Genomic DNA, 14,829 nt, shown 5'->3' on the forward strand with positions numbered 1-14,829 from the left:
ATTTTAAGAAAAAGCAATTGCTTAGTTTTTATTCATACGGCCCAATGCTTGAATCATGCTAATGTGCCAAATTATTTGTACTTTTTCTTTGTGATGTTCTTTTAAGTTTTTCTTTTGTCTAGATTTTGATCTTAATCGTAAAAGATCGAATTCTCCAGCAGTCGTGAATTCTGGCGGACCAAATTATCAAATGGTATCCCTTTACGTAGGTGATTTACATCAAGATATAAGTGAAGCCGTGCTTTTCGAGAAGTTTTCAACCGCAGCCGTAAATTTCCAGCAGCCAGACAATGGTGAGTAAATATATTGTATTAGTGAAAAAAACACCTGGTGACCAAACAGTTTAAGTTTAAAAAATTTGTCTAATAAAATGTTTCAAAAATTTCTCAACGTAATCTTAATAATGAGATTTTTGGTGCTGTTTTCAAAGATTTTTTTAAGAAAAATTTGGAATAACTCAGCCAAAACTTTACATATTCAGAATTATAAGGTATCATTGGAAAGGTATTTTTTCACCCTTTTCATTTCTTTGCAAATAAACTCATTTAAAGTAAGAAAGAGAAAAGTAAGATGAACGAACGCCATTTTAAGTTGATTTAATATTTGTTGCTATTTGAAAAAAAAAAAGTTGGACGTGAATGAGTTTCTTTTCAAGTAATAAAAAGGGTGAGAAATGCCTTTCCACTGATACCTCCCTCATAAGTCTAAATCGTCAAAGTTTTGGCCGATTTATTCAAGTTTTTCTTATATCAATCTTTGAAAAAAGTTAAAAAAAAAAANCTTTTTTCATGCATGTTTTGTCTTCTGAGGGGATTTTTTTCAAAAAATCCTTTAAGAAACTATTTTTATTCATAAAATACTCCATTTTTGGAGGTATTTTCAAATCGGCCCAAGTCTTCAAATACATATAATTGATTTTATACTTCCAATGGAAAAACAGTACCGACTTTTTTTGTATGGGGAGTGATGCAGTCTAATGTAGCTATTTACATCTTCCCTGATCTTGATGTTTAGTGGTGAATTGGAAAATATCGTCGAAATTGGTTCACTTATCGGTATGTTATTTATTTGCGTTTGCTGAGTGTAGTCACACTTCCTAAATTTTATTTATATGCAGCTGATGACTTTGTCACCTCCGACATAAATATGCAAAAAAAACGATCACAAATTAATAAAAAAAGCCGGTCATGTGGTATTTGTGTAATGTGAATGTGAAGCCAGCTCGTGTTGCCGGTAGCCGTTGTGCGGGGTTATTTTATCATTAAGTGCTACTTAGAAATGAAGGCAATTTTATATGTCATTTCATGAAATTGAATTAGTTGAATGAAATTAAATCAAATAAGGCGCAAATAAGTGGTGTTTTGAGAAAAAAATGTACGCAATTATGGAAAATGTTCATAGAATGATAATTAAATATCATACATCGAAAGCTAAGATCGCTTAAATTGTTATGCTGGCGCCGCATAGCATCACCATCGCCTTCAATATCACCAGAAACCAAGACTTGCAAAAAGTCCTGACGTTAGCGTGAAAAACTAAAATCGCAGTTTTATTATAGGTGCGTTCGTTTAAAATCTCCAACAGAAACCAACCAACTGCCAAATTCCGGCGAAATGTCATCTGTTCGCTCACAAGAGAGAAATATCCAAAATAGTACGCGAACAGAAAATTTGCAGAAACTTGCAAGTTAGACGAACAGCTGATATAATTTTTGTTTACATTCAAAAGTGTAAAATTTAAAACGTACGAAAAGTCATCGCAAAGTGTTATACTGACACAGTTTATTGATTAAACAAATAACTACTTACTTCTTACAAGTTTAATTAGTCGCATTTTGTAATTTTTATCTTCCAAACCATCAAATTAAATTTTGTGATTTGCGTAAATGCCAACCAGCTGTTTTTGATCAGCTGTTTCCCTGTTGGCAAATTGCTGTTGGCAAAAATTTTTCCAACAGAAACTAACAGCTTCCCCTCAAAAAGAAATGTCACTTTGCTCTCTCAATTTCCCCTACTTTGCAAGTTTTTTGCGTACGCGAACGCAAAAACCTGTAAGTTTTGGTTAAACATGAACAATTAACAGCTACGCGAACGAACCTTATATTTGGCTCATAGTTTCGTGAGTATATCGATTCTTTCGTGTGGTTTGAATTTTTTTTGTTTTCATCGCACGGTGTTATGAGTCTCATTAGTTGTGTTTTTTTACAAATTATCCAGTAACTTGCCAGTAACTCTCCAGTAACTTTATTTCTAAGAATTCGCTCTCATAGAAAAAATTTGCAAAAAAGTACGCGAACGCTTTTCCAGTAATAATTTGCAAGTTTCATGAACAGCTGATAAATTGGTTGTTTATTCGCAGCATATTCCCAATAAAACGATATATTTTATATTTAAATATGTTTGTTTTGAAAATTCCCACAATAAAAATCCACAAACAGTTTCCTTATTAGTTTAAATTTCATACAGCACATGCGATCAGCTGTTTTTCGTACTGGCAAATTCTTACAAGTAAAAATTTATCCAGTAAAATCCAGTAAAAACTTGCAACTTCAGCTGTCATTTTTCGCTCTCTCAATTTCCCCTACTTTGCAAGTTTTTGCGTACGAAAACGCCAAAACATGAAAATTCGTAAAAACTTTTACTGGATTTTACTGGAAATTAGTAAAAAAACGCAACTATTAGTTGTGTTTTTTTACAAATTATCCAGTAACTTGCCAGTAACTCTCCAGTAACTTTATTTCTAAGAATTCGCTCTCATAGAAAAAATTTGCAAAAAAGTACGCGAACGCTTTTCCAGTAATAATTTACAAGTTTCATGAACAGCTGATAAATTGGTTGTTTATTCGCAGCAAATTCCTTATAAAACAATATATTTTGTATTTAAATAGGTTTATTTTGTGAAATTCAACAATAAAAAGCCACAAACAGTTTCCTTATTAGTTTAAATTTCATCCAGCAACATGCGATCAGCTGTTTTTCGTACTGGCAAATTCTTACAAGTAAAAATTTATCCAGTAAAATCCAGTAAAAACTTGCAACTTCAGCTGTCATTTTTCGCTCTCTCAATTTCCCCTACTTTGCAAGTTTTTGCGTACGAAAACGCCAAAACATGAAAATTCGTAAAAACTTTTACTGGATTTTACTGGAAATGAGTAAAAAAACGCAACTATTATCTCCAAACCGGTTCACTTTCGATTTCCGTGTATTCACTACGGGCGGATGAAAAAATTCGGGTGTTGCAAATAAAACTTTTGAAAAGTACAAAAACTATTACTTATATGATGTTTTTTTATATACATATGTTTAACGTGTTTAAAACAAAATGTTTTAAAACGTGTTTTAAATATACACTGGCAATCAAAACCGAGTGCATGTACGACATTTTATTACTTACAGTAGCATAACTTTTTAATAATAAGCGGATTGCTTTGAAATTTTCAGCAATTGGTCATTATCAAAGGAATAAAGCCTAGTATATAGAAAAGCTAAGCTTAAACAAGAAACAAGCGATTCACAGCAAAAACCTAAGGCGGCTGTATTAACTCAGTTTTGAACTTTTCTGTTTCGGGATTTTTGAAGGTTGATACCAACAGGATTGTGGAGACTACTCCGTTTTTAATTGCGATTTTCATAAGTCCCAGAACGTTTTCTAATAGTAGAACAAATTAAAAATGGATGAGTTTCTGGAACATGCGTAAGCCGTGCTTCAAAGTCTGGCTAAAAAAAGATATGCACAAGATAAAAAAGAGCACAAAAAACCTTTAATTAAATATATGATTTATAATAAAAAATAATTCGGTAATATCACTAAATATTAGGATATGATGTTATATGACAAGGAAAAAAGGGCTGCAGGCGAACATTTGGAAGAAAATATCCCGCTATTTTTTATCCCAAATTTCATTTTATATTAAAATATCATTTTATATGAAATAAATTAATAAAATATAATATCAATGCAGTTGTTTTATTTCACTGTTAACCAATTTAAGCTTTATTTCATATAATTATGGTGAAACAAAAGTTGAATTTTCAATTAAACGCATAATTTTTGTTCTGAAAAGTCTGATTTCTGACAAATTGGGTTGCATTGGTTTAATGGGAAATTAACCAAACATTTTTTATTCTGCAGATTTTACTCGGATATTTCCTCCGATAGGCGTAGCATCGAACGCAGCAGAAATTGTAACCCTTTCAGCCGCGAATTTTAAATTTAAAGATTTCAGTTAAACTACTAAATCTGTATGTACGAAATGACTATAATGATGAAATTCTGATATAACCCATAGTAAATTAGTTATCCTGACCGCACACTTGATTTATGATATAAAGACGACGGAATCTTGAGTGACTATTTCTTGTATAACCTGAGTAAATTGGTAATAGTGACCACAGCCCTGATTTATGATATAATGACGACAAAATTTTGATGCAATCTTGAGTAAATTGATAATCCTGATAATAAACCTGATTTTTTATTTGATTTGGAATTTTGATGCAATCCTGAGTAAATTGGTAATCCTGACAATAAACCTGATTTATGATTTGATTTGGAATTTTGATGCAATCTTGAGTAAATTGATAATCCTGATAATAAACCAGATTTTTGATTTGATTTGGAATTTTGATGCAATCCTGAGTAAATTGATAATCCTGACAATAAACCTGATTTATTATTTGATTTGGAATTTTTATGCCATCCTGGTTAAATTGATAATCCTGACAATAAACCTGATTTATGATATAAAGACGACGGAATTTTGATATAATTCTGAGTTAATTAATAATCCTGACAATAAACCTGATTTATGATATAATGACGACGTTTCTCTGCAGATTTAACTCGCGTGAAAACAGCGAACAGTAGCTGCGATTAGTAACCGATTTGATGTACGCCTATATCCGCGTATTTAATAAAATAAAAAAGCCTGCAACAAAATTGCGCAACAACTGGTACCAAATAAAGAAGAGAAAACGTTAATCTGCATCGGATCAACAGAGATTGCTGCGAACTCGCCAATACGACAGAATTTTGATGCAATCTTGAGTAAATTGATAATCCTGACAATAAACCTGATTTTTGATTTGATTTGGAATTTTTATGCCATCCTGGGTAAATTGATAATCCTGACAATAAACCTGATTTATGATATAATGACGACGGAATTTTGATGCAATCCTGAGTAAATTGGTAATAGTGACCACAGCCCTGATTTATGATATAATGACGACAGAATTTTTATGCAATCTTGAGTAAATTGATAATCCTGATAATAAACCTGATTTTTGATTTGATTTGGAATTTTGATGCAATCCTGAGTAAATTGATAATCCTGACAATAAACCTGATTTATGATTTGATTTGGAATTTTGATGAAACAGATTGTACAGGAGATTTAATAAAAATACGCGGAACAAAATACGACAACAAGATTGGGCTAGATCCTGGGTGTCGGCTCATTTTAGCTGGTGTCCCGAACAAGGTTCCTGTGAAAATCAAAAATTCGTTTTTACTTTTATTTGCTTTTCCATGCAAAATGATATGGACACTCCATCGGTTTGAAGTGAAGAAAACGTTTTAGTGCACGTTGAAGGAATTTTTAAATGACGACAGAATTTTGATGCAATCTTGAGTAAATTGATAATCCTGATAATAAACCTGATTTTTGATTTGATTTGGAATTTTGATGCAATCCTGAGTAAATTGATAATCCTGACAATAAACCTGATTTATGATTTGATTTGGAATTTTGATGCAATCCTGAGTAAATTGATAATCCTGACAATAAACCTGATTTATGATTTGATTTGGAATTTTGATGCAATCCTGAGTAAATTGATAATCCTGACAATAAACCTGATTTATGATTTGATTTGGAATTTTGATGCAATCCTGAGTAAATTGATAATCCTGACAATAAACCTGATTTATGATTTGATTTGGAATTTTGATGCAATCCTGAGTAAATTGATAATCCTGACAATAAACCTGATTTATGATTTGATTTGGAATTTTGATGCAATCCTGAGTAAATTGATAATCCTGACAATAAACCTGATTTATGATTTGATTTGGAATTTTGATGCAATCCTGAGTAAATTGATAATCCTGACAATAAACCTGATTTATGATTTGATTTGGAATTTTGATGAAACAGATTGTACAGGAGATTTAATAAAAATACGCGGAACAAAATACGACAACAAGATTGGGCTAGATCCTGGGTGTCGGCTCATTTTAGCTGGTGTCCCGAACAAGGTTCCTGTGAAAATCAAAAATTCGTTTTTACTTTTATTTGCTTTTCCATGCAAAATGATATGGACACTCCATCGGTTTGAAGTGAAGAAAACGTTTTAGTGCACGTTGAAGGAATTTTTAAATGACGACAGAATTTTGATGCAATCTTGAGTAAATTGATAATCCTGATAATAAACCTGATTTTTGATTTGATTTGGAATTTTGATGCAATCCTGAGTAAATTGGTAATCCTGAAAATAAACCTGATTTATGATTTGATTTGGAATTTTGATGCAATCCTGAGTAAATTGATAATCCTGACAATAAACCTGATTTATGATTTGATTTGGAATTTTGATGAAACAGATTGTACAGGAGATTTAATAAAAATACGCGGAACAAAATACGACAACAAGATTGGGCTAGATCCTGGGTGTCGGCTCATTTTAGCTGGTGTCCCGAACAATGTTCCTGTGAAAATCAAAAATTCGTTTTTTGATTTGATTTGGAATTTTGATGCAATCCTGAGTAAAAAGGTAATAGTGACCACACCCTTGATTTATGATATAATGACGACGGAATTTTGATGCAATCTTGAGTAAATTGATAATCCTGACAATAAACCTGATTTTTGATTTGATTTGGAATCTTGATGCAATCCTGGGAAATTGAAATAAATCAAAAATTCGTACTATCAACACCTTTCTGGTGTCTATTCGCGCAAAATAAAACTACAAAAATATACGAAAGATTTCACCACAAAATCAGAATTGTCTGCGAATTCATCGAACTTTCGTGAATATTGAAAATTTCAACTTGAGATACTACAACAAAAACAACAAAGTAAAGAAAGCAAGCGTAAAACGCACTTGTAAATCGAAAAGTTGAGCTGGACAGATTTGATGTGGTAGCCCAATGACGGCCATCGTGGGCTTATTAATTTAAACAGTGTTTGTAGAGCGGATGCACCCAATTGACATCAACGTTTAGGCCACAGTCCACACTCAAGAAGGGGAAGGTGTATTTATATCCTGTGCAAAAAATCACATAAGAGAAAGAAGCTGCGCTGCCGTCTTTGAAAACAGCGCCATTTTCAGTGAAACGCTGAATATCTGCTTCTGCGTGACGTTCAACATAAAATCGGCTAGGTGATGACTAACATAAGTTAAACTGTTGCCAGTCAGATGTACACAGTTGCCGTTATGGAAGAAATAGTGACATCTTATTTGCTAAAATTGTTGTGTTTTTCGTGTTGATCGATGATACATTCTCCCAGGTAGAGAATGTTTTTTCCAGCATTGACGTCTCGATTCCAGCATGTACCACATTTTTGACAAAACTGGTACCTGTGATTGATTTTTGATTTGATTTGGAATTTTGATGCAATCTTGAGTTAATTGGTAATCCAGACAATAAACCTGATTTATGATATAATGACTACGGAATTTTGATGTAATCCTGACAAACCTGATTTATGATATAATGAAAGAATTTTTATACAATCGTGAGTAAGATGGTAATCCTGACCACAACCTTGATTTTTGATTTGATTTGGAATTTTGTTAAACTATTTTGGTCTTCCATCGAATTATTTTTCAACCTGCAACGGTATAATGAAATCAAAGAATAAAAAAATTTCACTAATACCACAACTAAAACACGGGTTACATCACTTGAGATACAATCGATTTGCGTTCCATCAACTATTGTGTCGATTAAAATTATTCGAAGGACCATTTTATTCCTTCGATAAAAGTGAATTTGGAAAATATTTTAAAATTCATTCAACGTGCACTAAAACGTTTTCATCCTTACAAAAACACGAGAACTTTCACAAATAAGATGTGATTATTTCATATATGACGAAAAATATGTACATCTTTGAATACTGTAGTAGAAATACATGTACAATTTTGGTTATTTGGTAATCCTGACAATAAACCTAATTTTTGATTTGATTTGGAATTTTGATGCAATCCTGAGTTAATTGGTAATCCTGACACTAAACTTGATTTATTATATAATAACAGAATTTTGATGCAATCCTAAGATAATTGGTAATCCAGACAATAAACCTGATTTATGATATAATGACTACGGAATTTTGATGTAATCCTGACAAACCTGATTTATGATATAATGACGGAATTTTTATACAATCGTGAGTAAGATGGTAATCCTGACCACAACCCTGATATATGATATAAAACATAATGTATGCGAAAAAACCTCAAGTTATACGATAGTTCGTATCGGTCGAATTTATTTGTGAAAAACGCGAATAAATTTCTGACTATTTGCCATAACAATATTTGGATGCACGCATATACTCGGCTCAGGAAATATTTTAAATTTGAACATGACAAAAAAAAAGTATACATATAGTATACACTTACAGCTACCTTTTCGATAAAAATTTAAAATGTACTATACCTTGGAGAAAATTGCGCGAAACACCATAATTTTTTCGAAAATTTTTGCAAATAACAAGTAACTTTGGCGCTGAAAGGGTTATTACAGCCGATGAGGAAATTGCGTTACGTCTCTGCAATGTGCTGCTGCCAATGAACGAATTAGAAAGGATAACACGCATATATTCATGGGCATATGAGCAACGTAGCATGCTATGACATGGTAAATATCGAATATTTTCAATTTATATATGTACATATAATCAGATATATCATATTAAGAATTCAAAAAGCGCTTTAAATAACTTGATAAATTTGAAAAGCAACAAAATTACTAAATTGTATGCACTTTTTAATTATTTGTGTTAATTTGTAATTATACAATTATATAATTTGTGTTAAAAGTATTCAGAAATTAATTTTTTTAAATAGAAATGAGCATAAATGAATAACGTTAAATAATTAAATAAATTAATAATTATTATGTTTTAAATAATTGAAGGCGATCACGATATGGATACTGGAGCCAGCAGAGTTTGATCATGACAGAAAGGTGCACCGAGCCCCAATTTTTCATTTGTTTATTGCTGAATGCAAGCTATATGTTCGAATTTCGAAGATTTGACCAACTTCCCAACTCGGCGCTTGCGCATATCGCATGTGAACATCACACACACATACACACACATCGAGGAGACGTTTATCAAAAACTATGCGCCCACAAAATGCGTAATCACTACTTCAAGCCTACTTTTAGGCGATATAAATTTCTTGTCATAGTTCTCTGCGCTCCATATATCGGCTTCGCGTCTCGGTTTGAAAGCTTCTTGTTGCATTGATTGAAGGAAAGATCACATGTTGAGAACGAACAACGGCTCGTCAAAATTGCGGCAATTAAGAACTACAAAAATAAACAGAAGACGAACTTTTACAACTAAAAGTATACATCTTGGAAAGGTAGCACACACAAAGGAATGCATGAATCAACATCGATATGCCCAAAACCATCTAAACTCATGCCAACACATAAACACACACACACACTGTAACTAAGTCCCTATATATGTTTTTATTTTTAATTATTGTTCAATTTGTAAGTAAATTTGCAGTAAATTAAAATGTTGAGCGTATGCTTGAAAGTATTTCAATACATCACTAGCCAATATGTAGGATTCGCGCATGGTAGCAGGATATTTAAAGTCAGGAAAATCCATTACTTCCTTTGGCAGATAGATAAGATCTGTTTTAAACGTGGCGTAAATACTACATACTTACATATATACATACCTAGTTAGCACTGATTGAAAACGATATCTTACGTTTGCAATTAAATATTTTTCACCTTTCCGCTTAGCTTTCTTGCGAACCGATTGTCCGGAATTCGGTTGCGCAAATACATTCATAAATAATTGCGAATGCGACTAAATTTAGCTGGCAATGCTCAGTTTCATTCTATGCCTTTCTGTTATTATTGTTCTTGTTGTACATGTAAATGCGTGGTGTTTTTTTCTTTAATTGTTTTAGGTCATTTATTTTATTTTTTTTTAATTTTTGTTGTCGCTTAGTATTAACAACTTTAATAACTGAATTTTTTGAGGTGAAATTTAAGTGAATTCTCATAAAAACCTATAAAAATAATAATCCTCTAAATATTTCAATACCAACTCAGATTTGATGAAAGACTCTTCAATGCTTGTGTCGTAATCGTAATCTGGAAAACCGATTACCGATTAAATTTGTGCTAAAAATAAACCGGGTAGGAATATATTACGCTAGATAACTTCACTATTTTCATTTACATTACGTTTCTTTCTCTTAGCTATGCTAGTCTAAGAAGTTCGTTAAATTTTAATTAGTATGGCTGTTCACACCTATCTGATTATCAGGTTATCTGGTTGTGTTTATATTTTTTATTCAGTTTATAACAATAATATTCAGTATAAAATAAAAATTTGTAACCAGATAACAATGCAGGACCGCTTAAATGACACAAAAAATGCCGATACACGTAAACTTAGTTTTTTCTAGATCAGTTTATTTTCCCAAACGATTTTTATTTTGAGTTAGTATTGTAAACGAAAATAAATATCTCGACCCTTGCGCCACCTAACGGACCAATTCATCTCAATCTTTCATATTGTATTATCATCGGGTTTGAAGTAAGTTTGAAGTTTCAAGTCTCTAGCTCTTCGGGAAGTTGGTTAAAAATTTATTGCAAGATTTAATTACTCGCAGGCTGTTATTTTATTTTTCTCGCTCAGCGTTTGCGTTTTGTTTGGAAGGTGATTGAAGATAAGCTGCATAATATTTACGTACACATGTACACAAATCCAGGCATATTTACGAGCATTAGCGCTGGTTGGGGACAGGCATTTCGTGTAGAATAAATGTGTTCTCTTCGAGTGTACTCTTAAATATATCACGTTTCTTTCTCTTAGTTATAAAGTATTTTTTATGCTAGTCTAAGGGTCTGATTATGCATACTTGCATACTTTGGCGGGACAGTGCCGATTTTGAGAAAATTGTCCCGCTGAATATTTTATAAAATCAAGTTTTTTTCTCTTAGTTTTATTTTAAATTAAACTGTATTAAAAATATTATATCCTTTTTATTCTAAAATCTAAATTGTATGTTCGGATTCGATGCATTACATATGTCCCGATTTTTGTCCGTAAGTGTAGTAGAACTCAACTGAAATTTATGTATGTAACTGCCAGCTTGTAACCGTCATTGCTAATAAATTAACTTACAATTTTTTATTCTTGGTTCTCTTGGTTCTCCGCATGGCGACAAAGAATCAGAAACTAATAAAACAGTTTCCGTGGTGAAAAAAGCTTTACGATCGTCGTGCAAAAATGACGCCGTATATGATCAAATACAAAAGGATGTGGAGGAGATGTCGTGTCTATTCGTCGAGGTATCAAGATACATTCACTTTAGCTTGATGAAACGTTGGGTACAAGGAAACTTTGACGCAATGAATTTTCTTGACTGTTATTACCATCTAATGGTAAAGAAAAGACCAAAATATACAATAGACCAGGAGTATAATATGCTACGAAAAAACCTCAATAAATAAATTTCTGACTATATTCCATAACAATATTTGGATGCACGGTTATACTCGGCTCAGAAAATATTTTAAATTTGAAGAAGACAAAAAAAAGGTATATAATACACTGAGCTACCTATTCGACAAAAATTGCAAAGATATCCCTGATGAAGCGTTACTAGATCGTATGCGTGTAGACTTACTCTGGAACGGAAATAAACTACACGAATTGGAGAATGTGAAACTATTTTGGTCTTCGATTGAATTGTTTTTCAACCTGCAACGGTATAATGAAAAAAATGAAATAAAAAATTTTTCACTAATACCACAACTAAAACACGGCTTACATCACGTGAGATACGATCGATTGGCTTTGTACCAACTATTGTGTCGATTGAAATTATTCAAAGGACCATTTTCTTCCTTCGATAAAAGTGAATTTAAAAAATATTTTAAAATTCCTTCAACGTGCACTAAAACGTTTTCTTCACTTCAAACCGTATCTTTTTGCATGGAAAAGCAAATAAAAGTACAAAACGAAACTAAGCTAGTGAAAAAGAGAAAACTGAAACCAAATGAAACAGATTGTACAGGAGATTTAATAAAAATACGCGGAACAAAATACGACAACAAGATTGGGCTAGATCCTGGGTGTCGGCTCATTTTAGCAGGCATCCAGAACAATAATCCTGTGAAAATCAAAAATTCGTACTATCAACACCTTTCTGGTTTCTATTCGCGCAAAATAAAACTGGAGAAATNACTATCAACACCTTTCTGGTGTCTATTCGCAAAAAATAAAACTGGAGAAATGTACAAAAGATTTCACCACAAAATCAGAATTGTCTGCGAATTCATCGAACTTTCGTGAATATTGTAAATTTCAACTTGAGATACTACAATAAAAACAACAAATTTTCTCGCAAAGAAAGGTGGCTCGGCTGAAGCTGAAGAAATACATTTGCCGACAAAAAGCCTGCAACCAAATTGCGCAACAACTGGTACCAAACAAAGAAGAGAAAACGTTAATCTGCATCGGTTCAACAGAGATTGCAACGAACTCGCCAATACGCGGATATAGGCGTACATCAAATCGGTTACTAATCGCAGCACTAAAACAACGGCATGCAGATATTCTGATGGTTAATGAATTCAGAACAACCAAACTTTGCGCAAAATGTTACAACGTAAACCTGACGGCCAAATCGCCACACAGGTACCAGTTTTGTCCAAACTGCCGTACTTGCTGGAATCGAGCCGTCAATGCTGGGAAAAACATTCTCTACCTGGGAGAATGTATCATCGATCAACACGAAAAACACAACAATTTTAGCAAATAAGATGTCACTATTTCTTCTATAACGGCAACTGTGTACATCTGACTGGCAACAGTTTAACTTATGTTACTCGCAGGCGAAAAAAAAAAACATTCTCTACCTGGGTGAATGTATCATCGATCAACACGAAAAACAACAATTTTAGCAAATAAGATGTCACTATTTCTTCTATAACGGCAAATGTGTACATCTGACTGGCAACAGTTTAACTTATGTTAAAGCAACAAAAGTCCCATGGCCAGAGGAATAAATAAATTCACACAAAAGCAGTATGTACTTATGGGATTTAAAAGATAATTTCCAAGTTGTCTAATACAGTGATACTTGAACAAATGGAAATGTCACAGTATTACTCGTCTACTAGAGATGGGAACGGGCCAGCCTATTGGCAGAGGCTGATAGTCTAATAGATGTTGCTTGGGCCAGGGATCGAACCGAGGTCCTACGGAATGGTAGTACGCTACCACTCAGCCACCTCGGCCAAGTACTTAGCAAAAGTGTAGGCGCCAAAATATTATACTACGCAACAACCGTTTGTCGGTTTGGGCCGAGGNGTCACTATTTCTTCTATAACGGCAAATGTGTACATCTGACTGGCAACAGTTTAACTTATGTTAAAGCAACAAAAGTCCCATGGCCAGAGGAATAAATAAATTCACACAAAAGCAGTATGTACTTATGGGATTTAAAAGATAATTTCCAAGTTGTCTAATACAGTGATACTTGAACAAATGGAAATGTCACAGTATTACTCGTCTACTAGAGATGGGAACGGGCCAGCCTATTGGCAGAGGCTGATAGTCTAATAGATGTTGCTTGGGCCAGGGATCGAACCGAGGTCCTACGGAATGGTAGTACGCTACCACTCAGCCACCTCGGCCAAGTACTTAGCAAAAGTGTAGGCGCCAAAATATTATACTACGCAACAACCGTTTGTCGGTTTGGGCCGAGGTCAAAAAGCTTCTCTAATTACCTCTCTTCTCGAGTGCAGACAGGTGCTCCTACACTTGGTTCTTCCATTTTGTTCGTGGGCGGCCTTTCTTTCATCCCTGCGTACAATATTGCCAAGCCAGCACAGTCGTATTTTTATGCGCTTGACTATGTCCATTAGAGTGGTCCAAAAACAAAAAAGTCGGAATTTTAATGCCGCCAACTCCTAGGATTGTTCTGAACCGAAAAAATATACCCGTATTTTTTATTTTGAAACAGTGAGTTGATTTGAGGAGAGGTGAAGTGAGTTGTGGTAAAGTAAGTTGAGGTGTTAATTTTCTAAATTTCTCCTAAACTATACAGTATTTAGTTTGAAAGTATATAGCCATCGACTAAATACCTTGGTACTTTAGTGAAAGTATTTTGCATCCCCAAGGTACCTGAGTACTTTGGACCAGAGTATTTAGCGCCTGCTAAATACTTTCGTTTTTTGTACTTTGGTATCTAGCAGCTCCTAAATACTCAAGTTTTTCTTACTTTAATATCTAATAGCTCCTAAATACCTAAATACTTTTTACTTGAGTATTTAGCACCACCTAAATACCTAAGTAAATAGTACTTGGGTATTTAGCAGCTCCTAAATACCTAAGTAAATAGTACTTGGGTATTTAGCAGCTCCTAAATACCTAAGTAAATAGTACTTGAGTATTTGACAGCTCCTAAATACCTAAGTAAATAGTACTTGGGTATTTAGCAGCTCCTAAATACCTAAGTAAATAGTACTTTGGTATTTACAACAACACAAAATACCTAAATACTTTTGTACTTAGTACTTAATACTTAGTAAATACAATTTTGCCCA

At 33.2% G+C, this 14,829-nt stretch overlaps 1 protein-coding gene and 1 long non-coding RNA gene across 2 annotated transcripts in view; one reads left to right on the forward strand and one right to left on the reverse strand.

Annotated features, from left to right (window-relative positions):
- Nucleotides 1-6,304: 6,304 nt before the first annotated feature.
- The window catches only part of LOC108377990 (flavin-containing monooxygenase FMO GS-OX-like 2), a 9,695-nt gene continuing 1,170 nt past the window's right edge, over nucleotides 6,305-14,829 (reverse strand). Inside the window, 4 exon segments of the mRNA XM_017634291.1 lie at nucleotides 6,305-7,176; nucleotides 7,178-7,352; nucleotides 7,355-7,458; nucleotides 9,756-9,876. Of these exon segments, the coding sequence (XP_017489780.1) occupies nucleotides 7,062-7,176; nucleotides 7,178-7,352; nucleotides 7,355-7,458; nucleotides 9,756-9,876 (515 nt within the window). The 3' untranslated portion in view covers nucleotides 6,305-7,061.
- Nucleotides 8,082-9,588, forward strand: LOC108377991 (uncharacterized). The gene is made up of 2 exons (XR_001849379.1): nucleotides 8,082-8,871; nucleotides 9,151-9,588. It is a non-coding gene; the product is annotated as an uncharacterized LOC108377991 (long non-coding RNA).

The sequence above is a fragment of the Rhagoletis zephyria genome, unplaced genomic scaffold (assembly GCF_001687245.7).
Source record: "Rhagoletis zephyria isolate East Lansing unplaced genomic scaffold, Rhagoletis_zephyria_1.1 Rzeph_scaffold_13135, whole genome shotgun sequence".
In the NCBI taxonomy this organism is placed as follows: Eukaryota; Metazoa; Arthropoda; class Insecta; order Diptera; family Tephritidae; genus Rhagoletis; species Rhagoletis zephyria.